The sequence below is a fragment of the Camelus bactrianus genome, chromosome 8, assembly GCF_048773025.1.
Source record: "Camelus bactrianus isolate YW-2024 breed Bactrian camel chromosome 8, ASM4877302v1, whole genome shotgun sequence".
Classification (NCBI taxonomy): domain Eukaryota; kingdom Metazoa; phylum Chordata; class Mammalia; order Artiodactyla; family Camelidae; genus Camelus; species Camelus bactrianus.
The window spans coordinates 30,052,010-30,072,938 of record NC_133546.1 but is presented as its reverse complement, the minus strand read 5'-3'; the positions used below and the strand labels follow the sequence as shown (position 1 = coordinate 30,072,938).

General features: G+C 36.0%; 1 protein-coding gene across 1 annotated transcript in view; it reads left to right on the top strand.

Annotated features, from left to right (window-relative positions):
• The window catches only part of LAMA2 (laminin subunit alpha 2), a 516,774-nt gene that overhangs the window by 303,980 nt on the left and 191,865 nt on the right, over positions 1 to 20,929 (top strand). Inside the window, exons 19-21 of the mRNA XM_045524726.2 lie at positions 7,535 to 7,746; positions 12,688 to 12,794; positions 18,168 to 18,348. Coding sequence (XP_045380682.1) covers positions 7,535 to 7,746; positions 12,688 to 12,794; positions 18,168 to 18,348 — 500 coding nt within the window. The remainder of the gene's footprint in view (positions 1 to 7,534; positions 7,747 to 12,687; positions 12,795 to 18,167; positions 18,349 to 20,929) is intronic.

Below are 20,929 nucleotides of genomic sequence, written 5' to 3'. Positions count from 1 at the left end.
TACACTCAGTGAGGTGAAATAAAGTTTCTCACCACACTTGTCAAGCAAATGCATTATATTTTTATAGTTTATTTATTCTCTGGAAATTACTCTATAAATCTCCATTCGCTCAGAGAATGTTTGATTAATGTTTTAATCTTAAAGGTTAGGCATTAACCTGCAGTCTTTCTAGAAAGTATTGCTCAAGTGGAAAGTCGTGCACTTTAAGATTTATCTTACTGTCTACATTGGCACCATTTATTTTTCATAATTAGCTTTTTGTCCTTAAAATGTGGCTTAAATGTGTAGTTCATAGTTCAGCAAGAGGTCCATAATTTACCTTACATATATTTGAAAATCAAAACAAAAGGTAATTTATTATCATGATTTATATCCTCTTCTAATTACTTCTAAGCCAGTATTTTAATTTCTGTTTATTTTACTAAGTTACTTTGCAGTGGAACCGTGGATATTATTTTATGTAATTTGTGTGATTATTTTTTCTTCTGAAATCTTTTGGAGGAAAAGATTCTTCTGTATTTTGGTCTCACTGAAAATGGTCAATGATATCACTGACAAACACCACAGCATCTCTCTGGGTTTAGCACTGAAAACATTGCCCTTTGCTGCCATCACTGGGGGTGGGGGGAGCTGGCAGAGGAAGTGACCTGCTTTTTCCCAGGATCACCAAGGCTGACGCCACAGAGGGCTTTTTCTGCCTATATTTTCCCATCCTCTTGGCAGCCATCATCCCTATTTCAACCAGGCTGCATAAAGTTAATGAAGCAAGAGCCAATCACCCAGAGAGAATTTAGCCAGCAGCTAGCTGGCTGTGGACAATGTGCCAATGACAGCTCCTAGCAGCAACGAGTACTACTTGTGAGTATGGCAGCATCTGTAAGTTAATGATGGAGGAACAGAACTGAAGTAAGGATTTATTTGCAATCAGGAAACTGGAAGTCTTTGATTGTGTTAAGAAAAAATAAAAAAGGAGGGCACGTGTATATTGCATTCCATAATAGCAGGACATCTCATTGCCAAGACATATTTACATCAAATGCCTAATCCCCCTGGCTCACTACAGGCAACCTTTTTTTTTTTTTTTTTTTTTTAGCAACTGGAAAATGACAGCTGCTTTGTCATACAAGGCCATTATATCCACTTTTCTAGGTGAGCTTAGCCTCTGATGTATTTATATTGCTTTGCTTCATGATACGTATTTTTCTATACACATTAAACAATGGTTTCTGAACCATTTGAAATTTACAATCCTACATTTTATTTAACAGACATTTGTTTTCCAACTACCATGTGTTAGGCACGGGGCTAGACAAAGGCTATAAAACAGATGCATTCTACCGTCCTTGCCCTCAAGCAGCTCACATTTTTAATGTGGGTGAGAATAATTCAGTGTATTCTGAAACACATTCTAATATGAATAATAAAAATCACCAAGGAAAGAAATACCTGACAGGCAGGATGATTTCCTGTCTAAAATCTTCATTAATCTGATTTTTTAAAAGGTGGAAACGTGCACATGCAGCTCATCAAAGGGCCTATGTCGTCTGATTCGAGGGTTTCCCTCAAAATTAGCACCACATTGTAAATCAACTGTACTTCAAAAATAAAAACAGAACTCTGAAGCTATAGTAGAAATAACAGTAATAATCTAAATCTATTATTGTGTAGAAGATGTGATATTATGTGGTCTTATTTTGCTAGCCAAAATTTGGACTAGGGTTTTCCCGGAATATTTAGGGTTTATCATTTCTCTGTATTTATATGAGCCAAAAAGTCTATTAGATGGATCCAGAATATTAAGAGAAACATTTTTTAAGATGGGCAGGCTGAAATGGAAGGGAGGGAGAATAAGGGTCAGGGTAAGAAGAAGATACCAGTTGCATTGAAAATCTTGTAATCAGAACTATTCTGTGAATGATTGGTGTAATTAGTTTATGCACATCATCGACACAAAATCAGCATTGGAAAACTAAAGCCATGTTTCTCGAGTTGTAAATTATCTTGGAATAGAGTTCTGTGATCACATAAGTTTGGGAAGCATCTATTAGCATGTTAAAATTTCTGACCAGTTCTGGAATGAAGAAAATCACTTCAGTTTGTTTACCTCAGCGTTTTCTAATCTTATGTGACCATAAATCCCTACTTTTATCATATAGCAAGAATGCATCTCAGACTATGGAGCTCAGGTAGATGGGAATTATAAATTTATATTTTTAATCTCAATTTAATTTCTATTTTGAGATCAAATTTATATGTAGGAGCTGTGAGAGCTTGGACACATAATCTCAGTCAAGTACACTTTAAACTTATCCAATGTTGTATGTCAGTTATATCCCAATTTTAAAAATTTGTTTTAAATTTTTTTCTCTTCTCTCCCACCCCCACTTCCCACCTCTAACTTTGGTTAGAACCAAAGTTCAAGCAAGCTTACTTAGTACCAAGAGGCTTGAACACTCGAGTGAGTGTGTGTGTGTGTGTGTGTGTGTGCGTGTGTGTGTGTGTGAGAGAGAGAGAGAGACTGTGTCTGTGTTTAGGGCAATGGACATATGGTGGGGCCAACCAGTCCTGAATACTTCATCCAAACCTGTTTCTGCTGACCTCTTCCTTTTTCCGGTGCCCCTGATTACCTTTCCCCTCAGGTCTAATAACTCTCTGCAGTACTTTCCTACCACCTGTGGGGGCACAGGGCTCGTTCTGCTGGCTTCCTTCCACACTGGGATCCACTGACATCTCTACTCTTATCATTTCTCCTCCATCTGCCTTTCTAACTCCATCCATTTCCTGTTCGGGGATGAACTGCAGGAGGAGGTGCCACATTCACATAGATGGAGGCCAAAGTCCAGAAGGTTCCTATGTTTCTGCTCCTGTCCCTGTTGGATCCCTTCCCTCAGCCACGCAGCACAGATGGCCTTGCTGCTTAAATTGAGGGAAGGGAGAAACATCGTGAACAAGAGGGTGGCAAAACAAGATATGACAAAATAGGGATCGATAGTCTGTCACAAGTAGGACACTAGTTACAGTTTCCAGAAACTTTTGCTTAGGGCCAAAGCACTCATACTTTGAAATATGACTGCTTTCATCTTACTGGGGAATGGTTTAAACAAAAGTAAAAGAAGAGGGCCAGGGGTGAGGGGATGGGATATTCATCTTGACACTTGGCTAAAATTCTAGGCTTTTACTGTCTAGAGAAGAGGAGTAAGAGAAGAAAAAGTAGAAAAATAGACAGTATTTTGAGGTCAAAAAGAGATGAGTGTTGGGGCTTCAAGAGAAATTAAAAAGGACATGGAGTAAAAAAGTGAGCGGTAACTGAATCACTACGCCATACACCAGAAACTAATGCAACATTGTAAATCAAATATACTTCAATTTTTAAAAGTTTTTTTTTTAAAGTGAGCTAAATGCTGATAATACTTGCTGTACTGGGCACTAAGCTACTTTCTGAGTAAGTTCTGAATATGGAGCCTCAGCCACATAATCACATTTCATGGAGAAAGACGTTGACTGTGGCAAGTTCACCCAGCGAGATCCATAGGACCAGAAGAAACTTACTGGGATACGTGGACCCCCCTAAACCCTGTCCCCTCCTGGGGTGGCCAATTTTAAGTCCTCCCCAAGTAAACAGAGAGAGGTCAAAGTCAACACTAGCTTCACAGTTGCCACTGAGAATGCAGAAGTTATCTGGGCTCAATTGGTTAGTATTTTGGAAATTCACCTACAGTTTTATCTACATGCTTTATGTTCAGTGTCAGAGAAGTTCCTTCCTGTTTCTTTTAAGTTGTGGTTCCAAAATCCAATTTAGGTATTCTCTGCTTCAGAAATTGTCTTGATGCTGAACCAAGTTTAATTGTCATCTGATCACTATGCTGGTGAGAATTTCTATTCATGGTTGAGTCCCCTTGAACCCTGAGTGCTGGTTGCAAAGCATGGGGTTTCAGAAATAAGAGAGATGGTTATACTTACTTGGTAGTATCATTAGTAAAATTGTGACTACACGTGAGGTTTCAGAAATGTGCTCGTCTGTAGTTGTGCATTGTGTACACTGTATAAAGGTACTCAACCAAGGGGGAGACTGAGAGCTTGAATCCAGCGTGTCCTCTTCTTGCCAATACACTACTGAGCTGTGCTTGGGTGCCCAGCCATGTCCACTTGTCTCTTCATTGTTCTGAATATGCCCACCGTTTTTTTAATTTTCAGAAAGGCACCATATAAGCAGCCACACTCCCTCAGTCTTTAGCTGGTTCGGTCAAATGGGAGGTAGTAAGAGTACAGCATTGCACAGCCACTCCCATTTATATTCCAGTCACCTCCCCTGTGCCTTTGCCAATCCTGTTCCCTCTGCCTGGAAGACTGTACCTCTTCTACCCCTCTGTCTAAGACTAACTCTGCCCGACTCTTTAAATTCAGCTCTATTGTCTGGAAAGGGCACTTAATGAATCCTCATCTGAGTTAGCTGCCCTTTTCTGTGCTTCCTTAACAGTATTTGCATGCTCTAATAGTTCACTGCGACATTTTTAAGTACAGGTGACCCTGGAACAACGTGAGGCTTAAGGACACTGACCCTTGCAGTTGAAAACCATGGAAAGTTTTGTAGTTGGCCCTCTGTATCCACAATGTGGCATCTGAGGATTCAACCAAGCTTGGTTCATGTAGTACTATAACGTTTACTGGAAAAAAAAAAAATCTGTGTATAAGTGGACTCCTGCATGTTGTTCAAGGGTTGACTGTGTATCTTTCTTCTCCGTGGGCTGTAGTTTGAAGACTGTACCTTATTTATATTAATATCATGTAAAAGTGTTCAGTAGATGTTTAAGGAAGGGTGGGAGGGGAAAAAAGCAAGAGCCTTTCTAATTTGCTTAGAGAGATTGAAACATTGTGTTCAGTGTATAGATAGTAAGAACCTAGGCCACAGATTTTAGCCAAAAGTTACTGAAAAAATGATGGAGCAGAATGAGGTAAGAAAAAAGTCTCGCCAATTTCCTTTCTTCCTCTCGTTGTTTCTTTGCACTTCTGCCATTTTCTCTCAGAGAGAGAGAGAGAGAGAGGTTCCTAGGTTATCAATAGAAATAACCATATTACATAACTAGATGTGTTACCTACGTTTAAAGGGTCTTTTTCTAAAATATTACAGTTTGATTTGAAAATAAGTTAGTGAATGTGTAAAGGAGCAGTGACTTTGCCATGTCAAGTTGTCCATCTCTAGTAAAAAAATCAATAAACTCTGTTTAAAAATGTCATCCTTCTGCCTTACATATGAAAATGAGAGGATTTGAGATTTCAAAGTACAATTTGTTTTGGTAGAGTGAAAATCTGAAAAGCTGGAAAGGTTTAAAGGACTGTGATTTACACCAATTTTAATTAGGCGAATCCAACTTGATCAGACTATAAAACACTATTATTGTTAATAAAATATGATTAGCAATATTGTATTCACTGACCCTAGAATCACCTTTTAATTTCTATTGAAACATTTTTTAAGTCTCTAAGAATACTGTTCTGTGTATAAATACACAGAAGCACATACTTACGCATTTGCACACATACACACACTAGTAATAAAATCTGAACGCTCACTTTAAGTGAAGTGGCGTATAAATGATGCATCACGTATATTCAGTAAGTCTCCTTACATGTCCTACAACAAAAAATAAAAGACAGATGCTTCTTCACTTATTCTATTTAATTGTAGTTATTTTCTCCTGGTTTGAAGTGATTTTTTAAAATTATTATTATGAGAGAATTTTGAACTTATTAATTGGTATCTACATTAAAAAAAATTCCCAGATCTCGTTATATAGTGTCATCTCTCCTGAGGACACTAAATCATTTTGAGAAAAGTGAGATGAAAATAATGGGGTTTTGTTGTCTGTGATAATGATCATTTTATATTGTTATTCTAGAGGACCAAATTCACTCTCTTAATGGTAAACAAAATGAGATGTGAATATATGTGGATGTGATCATAAGCCCTGAATATCAAGTAAGGCAAGAAGAATTGGGTTAAAATTCAAAAGGATCTTATTATCTTTATTGAATATCACTCCCGAAGTGATTGTGGGGGAATTTTCTGCACCAATATATTAGTTAATATTTTACAATAGAGAATTGATAAGCAATTATATTTGTGGGTGGCAGTATTCTTCCAAGCAATATTTATACAATGACTTTCACAATTTATAAAATATTTTGTTAAAATTAAAACTAGTAATCTCATTAAAAATTATGGTAACAAGGTAATTCTACAAGCTTATTATGGCACCTATAAATGTCTTAGAAAACTTAGAATTATCAAAGTACTTTACCAAATTAATGACATTGCTCCACAATCATGATGCTATTAAAGTATCCTCGTATAATTTAAGCCTTTTCTATTTTGAATGGTAGAGAGCATTTCTTTCTATACAATGACTTACATATCTGTAAGTAGATGAACATAAAAAAATACTATACTATTGAAATTATATTCTCCCACATTGTTTTTATTGCCCTTCGTTTTTGACTCTTGCTGCAAAAGACTCTATTTTGCTACAATGGCACAGATCACAGAGATCACAGAGCTAACCTAAGGATAAGACTTCAGATGCACTGTTTCATTTCTCCTTTGGCAAGTGGAGCTTAATATGAAGCATGAGCAAATGTAACTGAAAGAGAAGACAGAGCAGAATATAAATAGGTGCTTGCATAAAGGTGTATCTGTGCATCTGTCACGTTAAGTAGCATTTTAAAACAAAACATGTGGTTAAAGGGAAATTTGATACTATAATTTAAAAAAACTCTCCTATGCCTCATAAAGAAATGAGCTTTCATTTTTCCAATAATACGTAAAATAGTATTTAGTCTTAAAAAAAAAACCTAGAGTTTGTTAATAAGAGTTGTGGGCACAATTAAGCATCACCTTACGACATGTTACCATAACGTGCAGGCATGCCTGCTTCTCAGCAAAGATTCTTCAGTGGACATCTGCCTCTGTATGGATATGCAAATACATAAAAGCCTGTTATTATTTCAGAGATACTCACAGCCCCCACACAAATAATGAGAATCTTTCTATTTTCTCTGTAATAAATTCTGAATTCTCACTACTGAATTTCCTTGTGAGCCTGTTTCCTCATAATAAGCTCTTGCTGTAACAACAACAAAAAATGTGAACCTACATATTTGCACAGAAAACAACCAATTGGAGTAGATACATATGATGTGTTGTACTACAAAGGCTTTCCAACATGGACCTGGATTCCTCCAGAGTGCCAGCAGCAGATTTCTTATTATGCTTTGGTCTCATCTTCAGTGCCAGTGACAAGATTTTTTTTTTCTGGCTGAAATCTAATTACTAGTGGGGCTGGCAGGATTTCATCTTGTATCTACACTGCAGTAACAGGAAACATTTTTTTAAATCACCTTGCACTTGAGAAAAGGAGCACTTAAAGGGAAAACGTATCCTGTGAGAGGGGTAAAATGAAAAAAATATATAAACATAGCCCCCAGTGGGTTTCATGAGTTCCTCCCAAATATTCACTGATGAAATTTTTCACCCTAGGTGTGCAGAAGGCTATTTTGGACAACCTTCTGTACCTGGAGAATCGTGTCAGCCGTGCCAATGCAATGACAACCTTGACTTCTCCGTTCCTGGCAGCTGTGACAGCTTGTCTGGCTCCTGTCTGATATGTAAGCCAGGTATAACGGGCCGGTACTGTGAGCTTTGTGCTGATGGATATTTTGGAGACGCAGCTGATGCAAAGAACTGTCAGCGTAAGTCCTGAACTATTGATGCCCCTGACAGAATTGATGTATTGCACCTCAAGGAGCTGATGAGTGCTTGAGTGGGGATTGGAGAGTAGGAAATTATGTGTAATACATGTAAGGTAGCTGCACAGCCCATCTACAGAGTCTGAATATTCAGGTAGATTTCTTTGTGCTGAGATTAAATCCTTTCAAAACTGCTGCACTGTTGAGGTGTCATTGTTTTTCAAATGATACACATATTTCCGTTTACATGTGAAATGAAGATTTTTAAATAAATCTACGTCTATGACAGGTAAGAAGAATTTGAAAATTGGGTAGGCCCTATTTATCCTTATTGTTTATCTCAGTTCCAATCATCTTCTTGAAATAAATTTATCCGCCCCCATTATTCCATTTGTACCTGTCAGTAGGTGTTAACCTGTTATGCTTTCATATGTAAACTTCATATTCTTGCATTTCATAATAGGTGTAAAAATCGGCCAATATTCTAACACACTGGCATTTGTGATTGTTTGAGAGATTAACTATCACCTTAGGACTGTTCATAGAATGCTACTTCTGTGTTTTCTTTCCACAAGACTAGCTATTGTAGGGCTTCATCCATATTAGTTACATTCCCACCCTAACTGTCATCTCCTTAGCTGTGTTATTTAGAGTTGCATAGAATTTATAAATGCTCTATATTAGTGATAATGTAATATGCAAGGGTGATCTCGTGGAGAATCAAATGGAGTGAGAATCCATGTTAGTCCACGTTAGCACTGGACACTGCCATCAACTTCACCTGCTGTTCTAATCTTTAGGCAGAGCAGGTTCACGTCTGCTGACTTCATTATCTAAGATGAGACTCTTCTAATTATTCAGTTGAGTCCCAAGATCTGCAAAATTATGGAAACCACTAGGAATGTAGTGCCTGTTATTGTCTTCCCTAAACACCAAAGACCTGATAGGGCCCCCAATTTCAATAAGAAATGTGTCTTTCTCCTCACAGGTTTGGAAGATGCGTGCCAACTTTTTCTCATTTAAAAATGACAGTTTGTTGAGTCAAAAACAAATCCGTCTCTGGAATAGTCAGCAACTATTAATATCACCCATAAATTGTCAATTTTTTTAAAGCAGTATTTCTAGGAGGCTTAGAAGCACGTTTAAACACCGTGGATTTGTGGCATCTGTGTAAAATCACAGGAAGCATAAGAAATTTTCCCATTCAAACACATCATCTAGGATCTACACTTTCTAGCTGTGTGAGCTTGGGCAGGACATTTGACTTCAGTGAGATTCGGTTTCCTCATTTACATAAAGGGTCATAGTTTTCTGTGGGGATTAAAGAATCTAGCATATGAGAGCATCCCGGGAGCTGCCTGGGGCCTGGGCTGCTCACACCTAGTAGCTCAGTAGCTCCTTTTGTGGAGATGCTCTTAGCCTGTATGAGTATCCACACCTCACTAGTTTTAGGGCTGTGTTACTCGTTGAATGACCTTGTTTACTATCTTCCAAAAACCCTCTCCATAAAATTGAGGAGACAGTTCAACTATTTTTTTATTGTGGTAAATTCAGGATCTGTAGCATGAAGTCTTAAGAACACATAGAAGAATTTAGTATAAAGACACTTTTGAACCATCACCAATTTTTATATCACTTGCCATGAGGTATAGACATGATTATGTTTTTTTGTATATATATTTTTATTGGAATATAGTCAGTTTACAATGTTGTGTCAATTTCTGGTGTACAGCACAATGCTTCAATCATACATGAACATATATACATTCATTTTCAGATTCTTTTTCAGCAAAAGTTAAGTTACTACAAGATATTTAATATAGTTCCCAGTACTATACAGTATGAACTTGTTTATATATTTTATACATATTAGTATTTGCAAATTTCAAACTCCCAATTTATCCCTTCCCACCCCCTTCCCCCTTTGTTTTCTATGTCTGTGAATCTTTTTCTTGTTTGTAAATAAGTTTGTTTGCCTTTTTTTTTTTTTTTAAGATTCCACATATAAGTGATACTTATGGTATTTTTCTTTCTCTTTCTGGCTTAGTTCACTTAGAATGACAATCTCCATGTCCATCTGTGTTGCTGCAAATGACATTATGTTATTCTTTTTATGGCTGAATAGTATTCCATTGTAAAAATACATCACAACTTCTTTATCCAGTCATCTATTGGTGGACATTTAGATTGTTTCCCTATCTTGGCTATTGTAAATAATGCTGCTATGAACATTGGGACATGATTATGTTTTTAATGCTCTTTAGCATATAAAAATATCAGAAACTTATTTACTGTCCATTTTATGATATTTCATAGATACAGTGGCTCTTCTATGCAGAGTTAGTAAACCCTAAAGAAAAGAAAATTCACAGTAAACTATTAATTTAGTTGCCTCTAGATCTGTTCCTGAAAAGCATACTACTATAAAAAATGTATTTTGCCTTTTGAATTTATCTATATTGTTTGTGTCATATATTTCATTTTTAAATACCAATTAAAGTTCTATATTGTTTTTTATTATTTTAAGAAGATTTTATGGCATATAATCTGGTATTCCTTACTCTAAGAAAAAGTGGCTTTTAAATTCTAGATTTTTTGAGATTTTAAAAATTGATTTATAATGTATGTATATAAGAAACTTGTATAAAGAAACTAAAAGTATATACAACAATTCTAGTATCCAAATGAAAGGAGTATTTAAGGAAAATATTTTCTTCCACCTTTTCTCACATACCAGCTATAGACTCTCTCTCTTTAAGCTATTACCTAAAGATAACTGACTGGGGTCAGTTCCTCAGGGGCCTCCCAACTAGTATCAAGTTAGCAGACACTGAAGGCCACACTGCTGGAAGAAAAATCAAGCAATTTTTAGGAAACAGTAAAACTAAATACAACCCCTAGCCAAATGAACAGAAAAATAGCATAGGCTCGTGGAGTAGGTATTTATAATTTTTTATAAGTTGTGCTTAAATCAAAATATTCAGAGACATGAAATAGTGTACAAAATTTACCAAAACCATCTGTGAATAGTCTCAATTCCCATGTCATCTCCCCCTCACATTTTTATTGTGGTATCAATGCAATTATATGTACTATAAAAAATACACTTGTAGAGTACAGAGTGAACCATTCATTACTGTTCTTTTTGTGAAAAAGCTGCTTAATTTTTAGACTGATTTATTATATGTTCCCAGATAACATTGGACAACTGCATAACACAGAAATGACAAAAGATTACTGAAACCAGATACATTTTCTATATTTAGAGACAGTATAAATGGTAAAATAAAAATGATTTTTAAAAATTATAATGCTATTCTCTTAATACACTTGAAAAAAGTTTTTATCTTATATACATTTTATTGAATATGTTTGACGTACAACATTTTATAAATTTAAGGTGTAAAAACATGTTACTTTTATACATGTATATATGGTAATGCGGTTGCCATTGTAGTGATATTTATCCTACCATATAATTATGGTACAATATTATTGTCAATATTCACTATACTGTGCATTAGATCGCTATGGCTTATTTACTACTTGTTGAAGTTTGTACCCTTAAACAACATCAATTTTATCCCCTCATCCCATAGTAACCACCATTTTACTCTGTGCTTTTTATGAGTTTGACTTTTTTAGATTCCATGTATAAGTAAGTGGTATCAGTACTTGTCTTTCTCTGTTTGACTTATCTCACTTAGCATAATGTGCTCAAGGTCCTTCCATGTCATTGCAGATGGCAGGGTATCCTCCTTTCTCATAGCTAAATAATCTTTCACTGTGTATATACACCACATCTTTTTATCCACTCACCCACTGATGAGCATTTAGGTTGTTTCCATATCCTGGCTATTGTGAATAATACTGCAATAAACAGGGGAATGCATATATCTCTTCGAAATACTGTTTTCATTTCCTTTGGGTATATATCCAGATGTGAGATTGCTGGATTATATGGTAGATCTATTTTTAATTTTTTGAGGAACCTGCATATTGTTCTTCATAGCGATTGGACCAATTTACATCCCCACCAACAGTGTACATAAGGTTCCCTTTTCACCACATCCTCACCAGCACCTGTTGTCTCTTGTCTTCTTGATGCTAGTCATTCTACAGGTGTGAGGTGATATCTCATTGTGGTTTTGATTTGCATTTCCCTGATGATTAACGGTGCTGAACATCTTTTTGTGTGCCTGTCAGCCACTTTGATGTCCTCTTTGGAAAAATGTCTACTTACTGCTTTTGCCTTACATAATTTTCTAATCTCAAAGATTTATGTGTATGTGTATATATGCGTATTTTATCTCAAGCTCATTTTTTGAGCTTAGTACAAAAACTGGCACATAGTAAATAATCATTACATTGAAAAAATTAATTAATTTTGCATCATTAATAGTGGCATTAATATTATGCCATGCATACTATTAATTTTGATAATTTCTCAATATTATTTCAGCTCCAGAGTCAGTATGCATTACTTGTAAGGAGACTATAAAATGTTTAATGTCACCCCAGTGTACCTATGGAGAAGCAGAACAGCTGGAGGAGTGATGGAAAGAACATTTTACCTGAAGTCAGGGGACTGAGGTTCTGGACTCAGCTGTTTCACCTGCTAATCACATGGCCTTATTTGAGTTATGGCTACTTTGAATTTTAGCATCTTCATTCTCAAAATTGGAGTAATAATGGTGGCATTAATATTTTCAGAGCATATGATGTGCCAGGAACTGTGCTGCAGCTTTACAGAAATCCTTTCTACAGCTTGTAGAGTTGTAAAGATCAAATACTATAATGCCTAACAGAAAACCTATCAATCAGAAAACATTCTATTCTAAAACTTTGTGGTACAATTACCATCTGGAGGCCATTATTATTTAACAAGCCTGTTAAGACTGTTAGAACATTTTTCCCAACCACAGATCTCTCTTCTCTTTGCAGCCTGTCACTGTAACACCAACGGCTCCTTCTCTGAAATTTGCCATGCCCGGACAGGGCAGTGTGAGTGCAAACCTAACGTGCAGGGACGGCGGTGTGATGAGTGCAAGGTAAGAAGCAGGAGCTAATCGATGAATCACTTCTTTCTTCAAACTTTTCATTGGCTTTCAGTGACATACACCTGAGTATATTGAATGATGGGTTCAGGATTATCTAATTCTACACGTAAAATCACTGTGATCATTGAAATGTTTTCTTCAAAATAGAACAAAATTTGCCATAAACTATCATGTGACCTTAACCTGTGTTTTCTTGGTAGTGAGTTTGTGTAATATTTACTGTAATTCAGATATTTCTGAAACAACATACAAATTTAACCTCAGTCTATGGAGAGTCAAGGACTCTTTGTTTCTATGTTTTTGGCAAAATGAAATGTCTCACCCTTTGCTTTTATCAAACACTTTGTTCTAGTTCCATCATTTAAAAGATCTGGAGAGCATTCTATTCAACACAAGCTTTCAGTAGAGCAGCAAATCATAGTATTTTTTAGACACCATTTTGTTACAATGAAACACAAATCAAAATATGTTGCTCTCTGTTCCTGAACGTATTGCCCTGCCTTCAGCTTGGTGAGCACCTTGACATTCCTCCATGAGACTGCATGGATTTGCACTCTCTTTCACATAAATATGTAATTTTGGGGTGATAGACACTGTTAAGCAGAATCAAGCACTTCTCAGATGTCAAACTGGCCTTTCTGTAGGAAGCTTGAAAATATCATTTGCTTCTATCTCTTGAATAACATTATATGCTCTTTTTTTCTTCTGTTTTTCTATTGGTTTTTAAAGCCCACTATGAGGTGGGACCCTGAGAAGCAATTCTGTGTGTTATGTGGCTGCAATCCCGTTGGCTCTGTGACACCGCAGTGTGATATTACAGGAAGATGTGTCTGTAAATCAGGCTTCGTAGGGAAACGATGCAACCTCAGCAGGCAGGTGCACCGACAGGAGCAGCAGCCCCAGAGAGCACAGTGGGTGCTGGGGTCCCCCCAGAGGTGGGGCTTCAGCAGCTCCGGCGGATGTCCTCGGGGAGCCCATCGGCCTGTGGCCCCGGTAATCCCAGAGGCGCTGCATGGCTTGTGCTTCGGCATGCTGTGTTCCGCGTGCTGCTGCTGGCCTGCCCTGATGGTGTCTTACCAAATAATGGTCGCTAAGTGTGCAAATTGCAAGTGTGAAAACTAGGCAATTCCTGGCTGAAGTCTTGCCTTGTAAAGACAGCTGTCAGTATGTTTTTAAAAGTATATTCAAGTTCATAGGTTCATAAACGTTTCAAATGATCACAGATTCGTAGAAAACAAGGAGAAATTTGTTTGTAGGAACCTATAATCTTAGAAGTGGAAGGAACCTCAGGCATTATTTGGAGCAAATGAAGGGAACAAATGAATGAAAAAATGAAGGGAAATCTAGCAAAGAAAGTGACTTGCCCAAGAAAATCAAGCCCAGGCTGACATTTCCTCATATTTATGATTTTGTTACATTTCCACATCATAATTTTGCTCATGTATACGACAAACAACAAGCACACTATAAATTTTCAACACACTATAAATGTACAACATATACAAAGTAAAGTAGCATGTCTTCTACTACAAAAGTTTGGTCCTCCTTCTCATAGGGCAAAACAAAACAAATGCTGGGAGGAAGGAAGTTAATAAGAGAAAAAGAGGGAAAGAAAGAGAGGAGGGAGGAGGAAACAATAGGTTCAAGGCCAAGTTACAGAGTACCCAGAAAACGGGACTTGCTAGTGTAGACTCAGAGCTTCTGGGAGAATTAAGAGTAAGGGATAAAAGAAGGATATGGAGAAGGAAGAGGAGGAGAAGAGGAAGAGGAAGAAGTAAAAGAAAGAGAAGGAGGAGGGAGGGGAAGAGGAGATGGAGGAGGGAGGGGGAGAGGAGGAGGAGGGAGGGGGAGAGGAGAAGGAGGAGGGAGGGGGAGAGGAGGAGGGAGGGGGAGAGGAGAAGGAGAAGGAGAGGAAGAATGAATAGAAGAAGAAGGAGAAGAAGAGAGGAAGAGGAAAGGCAGAAGAAAACAAGTATGATTTTATTTCTTGGCTGTTTATTGACATTTTGATGTCAGTAAGAAAACTACTTTTGATATCAAACTGCCTCAGGTCAAATCCCAGCTCCATTGCTTCATGTAAACTGTAAAATGGTTTCTGAAATCTTTCTGTAATTCAGCTTCTTTATCTGTAATAGGACCTACTTCATAGGGTTTATGTTTTCTTGGATCCTCCAAGGAGGAAATGCCAAAAAATGTACGGGGGGATACTCCAGTGAAGGATGGCTGGGGAGAGAGCATAGTATTCAGGGAGCCTTTGGCTAAAATGCAGGTCTGAGCATGTGAAAGGAGAGAGGGAAGGAAATATTGGGTAGAAAAGCCTCATTGGGTGCATTCTGCCCAAATCTGAAATTCTTGGCCAGGTCAAGGGGAAATGCCCAAGTAAAGTTTGCCCATTAGGGGATTCCTGAATTGAGCAGGAAGATTTTGGTACTTCAGTGCACCAGTCATTGACTAGGAGAAGTGTGACTTGCTCTGAGCTCCCTGAGTGGATCCAAAAGAGTGAAAGCAAGCTGGGCTTATTAATCAGAGACACTCCCACTGCAGGGACCAGTCCAGGCACCTCCATGGCTGTTTCTGAGTTGTCACGAGAACAACTCAGAAGACATCCATCTGCAGAGTTCTTAGTAAATGTTGAGTGTTATTACTGTTATTATTACTATTGTTATTCAGTGAAGACATCTTTAAAAGAGAGTATGTTTTTCAGAAATAAATGCATACATTTAAAGTAAAAGAAAGGGACAGTAACGGATCAATGTGTCTCCAAAATAAAAATCTGGCAGAATTTTAACCCTGATTCATGTCCTTTTCTTACGTATCCTACAGCGCTTATGTATGGAGTGCTGTTTTGTCCTGAGACCATTTCTCCTGTGAGGCAGTATATGTGAGAGTTAAGAGCACAGACTCTGAAGCCAGGCTGGCTGTTTTGGAATCCTGACTCCACAATTACTTGACCTTTCTGTGCCTCAGTTTCACCACTCTGTAAAATATTGTAATAACTAACTTCCAGGATGTCTTGAGAATTTAAATGAATTCATATTTGTAAAGACTTTAGAACAGTGTCAGGCACACAGCAAGCATAACATGTGCTAGTTTTTATTATTACCCCAAATGAGAGTAAAACCTTACCACTGAGACTGAGCAGGCACTTCCTTCCATGTATGTTTTACTTTGTTAATCTCAATTAATAAGAATGTTTGTTCCTTAAATTTGTTTACTACAGGGCTTTGCCTAATCTGTGAAATAAATTTCTGAACACAAATTTATTAACATTTTATCACTGGATTCTTGTAGAATTTGTTTTGGTGTAACTTAGGCTTTAAAACTGCATTAGTTAAATATTTGAAAAGTGTGGTAAAGACATTACTTCTTACATATTTCTTTACATAATCAGCTGTGGAATTTTTAAAATAAGTAATGATTTGGAAGTTCATTTAATATTTTATTGATTTAACCATTAAAGGTATATATAGATTTACAGATATGCTAAGTGAGGCAAATTTAGGAAATAAAGATGAATGGAAACTGCTATCTCTATGATTCAAATACTAAATCAGAAAATTTAGGATATAAGGACAAATGCACAATACTACTTAAAAAATGCTTTAGTATATAATGTTCTGGTCTTCTTTCTGTGCATATATGTTCCTATTTGTGTGTGTCTGGGTGGTATGTGTGTCTTTATGGGTATGTAATTAGAATTGTAGTATAAATATAATTTTGTATACTGCTTATTGAGATTTTACTTAATGCTATATGCTAAGCATATTCATATTGTTAAAACTGCTTCAAAAACAGGAGTTTAATGATTGCATATCATTTCATAACATGAATGTATCATAATTTAATTTATTCAACTTTTTCTGTAACATTGAACATTTAACTGCCTCTACAGTTACTCACTATAATAAATAATATCATAATGGGTATGTTTGTACTTTAGCCATTTTCCCAATTTCTGATTATTTTTCTAGGCTGGGTATTTAGAATTGTATATTGAATTGGTTTTTAGGAATAAAAATACGATGTTTTATTTTTTTTCTTATAACTAAATTTAATTTCAAAAGCAAGCGTTAGGTCATTTATTAGAAGTGATGCACACCTTCTTCTTCAATTATATAGTGAAATCAAAATTAACTAGAAATAAAAATAAAGTCAACAGTAAATATAAAGATTAAAATGATTATCAAACTTAATCAACCCATTTACATTTGAAAAACAAAACTATTCTTAGCTACAGTCATTTAAAAAGACTAATTTTCAGTGTGATTTTGTTTTCCAGGACTTATTTTTGATACTGTTAAAAATAATGGCAAAAATGCATAATGGGGCTTATTCATTTCTCTTTGGGTGGCTCACATTAAATAGCAAGATTTATTTTTACCAAGAAGTAATTATTAAGTCTAATTTTCCAAAATAGGAATTAGTTTTACAAAGAAGTAATTACTGAGGCTAATTTTCCAGATTAAAATATCATAATAATGTGACAGACTTGTTTAAAAGACAGCCCTGACATACTTTAAGTAGGATATGTGCTTTTCATTTTTCTAGCAGGAGTGATTTTTAATCCATCAGCATTTTCTAACATATTCACTCTAGGTCTGATAACATGTATTTCCAGAAAGTCAGCCAAGGCCAGTAATGCATGACCATGGGAGGTTATTTCTTACAAATAGATAAGATATGTGCATATGAATAACTCATCAGAGAATAAAAGTTCTCCTTCATCTACCTAATCTGGTACTTTGATATGTGCTCTCACAAGTCAGTTTTGGTTGTTAGGTTGAAACCCAAGAAACTAAATGTTAGTCAAACCAATTATTTTGTCAGTATAGGCATAAGCTAAGAGTTATATTTACAATGTGAGCCCGATAGAAGTAGTTATGGATGTATGACAAAAAAATTAGATCAAATATTTAGAGGAAAAATGATTTAACTTTAGGCTGCTGGCCAATAATACTGAAAACATTTTTACCAAGTAAAAGAACTTAATGAGATCTGAAAATAATCGATTTGGATTATTAAGAATGAAGCATGAAAAAATTTTAATTAAATAGAAATGCCATCCTAGCTTACGTACACACTGCCATTAGAATCTTGGGAAGTATAGGGCAAGGCTGGTGAGAATAATAAGACTGAATGATAGTGCCCTAGTTCTGCCAGTAATCTCAAAGAAATTTCAAAGTGAACTTTTCTCGTAGACACTGTAGAAAAGGCCTGTTAGATTAAATGACAATCCAATTGTCATCACTGAAGCACCTTGATAACCCACAGGCTCCTCTTTTCCCGCCTGATCTTACTGTGCATCTTGTTCCATTGTGAATTATTGATTTAAATGTAATTTTTCTCCTGCCTTTTCTGTGCCAGCCTGAAACCTTTGGCATCCAATCAGCAACGGGGTGTGTTCCCTGCAACTGCAACTCCTTTGGGTCTAAATCATTCGACTGTGAAGAGAGTGGTCAATGTTGGTGCCAACCTGGAGTAACAGGAAAGAAATGTGACCGCTGTGCTCACGGCTATTTCAACTTCCAAGAAGGAGGATGCACAGGTCTGTAAATAAGAGTAAGCCCTACGCATTCATTATCGGGTTTTGGTGTTTAGGCGTCCATAACAGCTTGTTATATAGGGTTCCTGGAGATGGAAGGAAATGCACCTTGGCAACAAGCGTATGATACAAAAAGTATTTAATCTAACATGTAATATGTATTTATTTTAAATAAACTACATGAAATACATCACAATTTGAAACATTGCCCTGTAAATAACTGTGTTTGCAAGTACTCTATAAAAACCCATCAGCAGACCCCAGTTCTGCTGTCTCCCTTCCTATCTGTGACCTCTGTTCAGTCATTCATTCAAAAGGCTACTGCAGCTTGAATGTCAGATGTTCAGTTTTTCTGGTGCCAGTGTTACCTCAGTTTAAACTTTAGTCCCAAGCTAATACAGTTCAACTTTTCCTTTTCCTATTGCAAAATTGGTACAAGGATCAGGGAATTTAATATCTTTTTCTGGTACCAAAAAATATGTATGTTTTCATCTACTGCCAGGTGCCTTGAAAACTGTGATGTTCTGAGAGAAATAGATTGGCTCTAGATACTTGCTAGTTCATGGGAAAATGCAAGCAGGGGTTTCTAGCCATGATTCCCTCAAGCAGTGTTCTCATGTCCAGCCACAGTCTTCCTACAACATCCTGAATTAAGAAAATAGAGATTAGCATGCTACAGATGAAAGTAAAGATTGAACATTTGACTTAACTTATAGTCACTAATTTGGAATTGACCCCTATTCCAACGGCCACTAGATTGAATGTTACCCTTGTTTACTAAACTCACTAATTCAACATTGATGATACTCCCACACTCTCAGCACCAGAATAAATAGACAGCAAGATTAAGACGTTATTATTGACTACTGCAGCAAATTTATGTGAGAAGTGGCAAGAATAATATTTAAACTTATTTTAAAAACCAGTGCCTTTCAGATAGTCTCAACCACTTTTGATATATGGTTTTTATATAAATGAAGCCATTATAAGTTATTCTGAATGTTATAATTGTAGATCTTCTAAGAATCTATGAAGGTCTCCATACCAATATTGTATATATTAAAAATTTTGCAGCTGCATTTTAAAATATATTTTGGTTTTTTAAATCCAACTCTCACTAACATTTTCACTTCATATGAATTGATGAGAAAGTACTATACATTCAGATCTATCCACTACCAGAAATTATAAATAACAAAAACATTATTTAAGATTATTAAATGGTGGGAACATTTTAGAAATGCAGACTAAGTAGCATTCTAACCCAGAGAAGCAGAACAGAAACAAAGTACAAAACAGGCAGGATAGCATTATGGTTGAGAGCATGACTCCCACAAAGAGCTTGGATTTGTTTAGTGACTCCACCAGCAACTAGTTATGTGATCTTTACTGAGTGTCTTTGTCTCACTGTCCCTCTGCAAAATTCATCTATTAAGTCAAGAAAATAATAGTATCTACCTCAGTGGGTTTTTGTAAGAATTAGTTGAGTTAATGGCTGTAATATACCTAGAGTAATGCCTGGGACTTAAGTGCTAAGTGAGTGTTTATTATTATCATCCCATTTCTTTATGAGTATTATCAGTTGTGCTAAGCATTTCATTTTGGCAGGGAAAACTAGCTAGTTACTCAAGTCTTCTTCCTAGTCAGTGTTATGATTCCATTGAGTAACTAATTAGAGAATTTCTGTTTGCAAGTAATGACTGTTCCAAGATAATTTTTAGCACATAAATTTAAACATAATGTGAACAATTTATCTTCTTAATAAATGGTGTATATAAAATAAATCCTTTGGCTTAAAATTACCAATGATAATAATGAAAACAATGGCTAACATTTATTTGGTGTTTATGTCAAATATTGTGCTAAACATTTTTCACAGCTGGGATGTAATTCTATAAGCAATGATGATTGTGATCCCTTAAAAGGTGAACTTAACCAAATAGCCTAAATGTATTTTTTAAAAAGATTTAATCGTCATATAACTAATTAAAAATTTTCTTATAACATTAGTCTCCTATTTGAATCTGAGTGTTTGATGGTATTTTCCTCTTTCCCTTTTTTATTTGAAATGCTGCTAAAATATACTCAGCAACTGAGTCAACTACAGCTAATAAGTCGCATACATTCCTTGTCTTGGATGGCTTTGAAGGTCTTCTCAAATCTTTTTTTTTACTTTCTTCAAATCTTATTTTTGCATTCTTTAAGGAAGTACAATGAATAAGGATGTTTGTACTCTTCATATATTGTATCATAGCTAAAAACCAAAATCCATTGAAAAGAAATAAGGCAGATGGTAAATGAAACTCAAAAAAAAATCTTTTTAAAATACACAGATGAACTTATTTACAAACTAGAAACAGACCCACAGACGTAGAAAACAAACTTACGATTACCAGAGGGGAAAGGGATGGGAAGGGATAAATTGGAAGTTTGAGATTTACAGATACTAACTACTATATATAAAATAGATAAACAACAAGTTTCTACTGTATAGCACAGGAAGCAATATTCAACATATTGTAGTAACCAAAGACTATGAAAAAGAATATATATATATATGACTGAAACATTACATTGTACACCA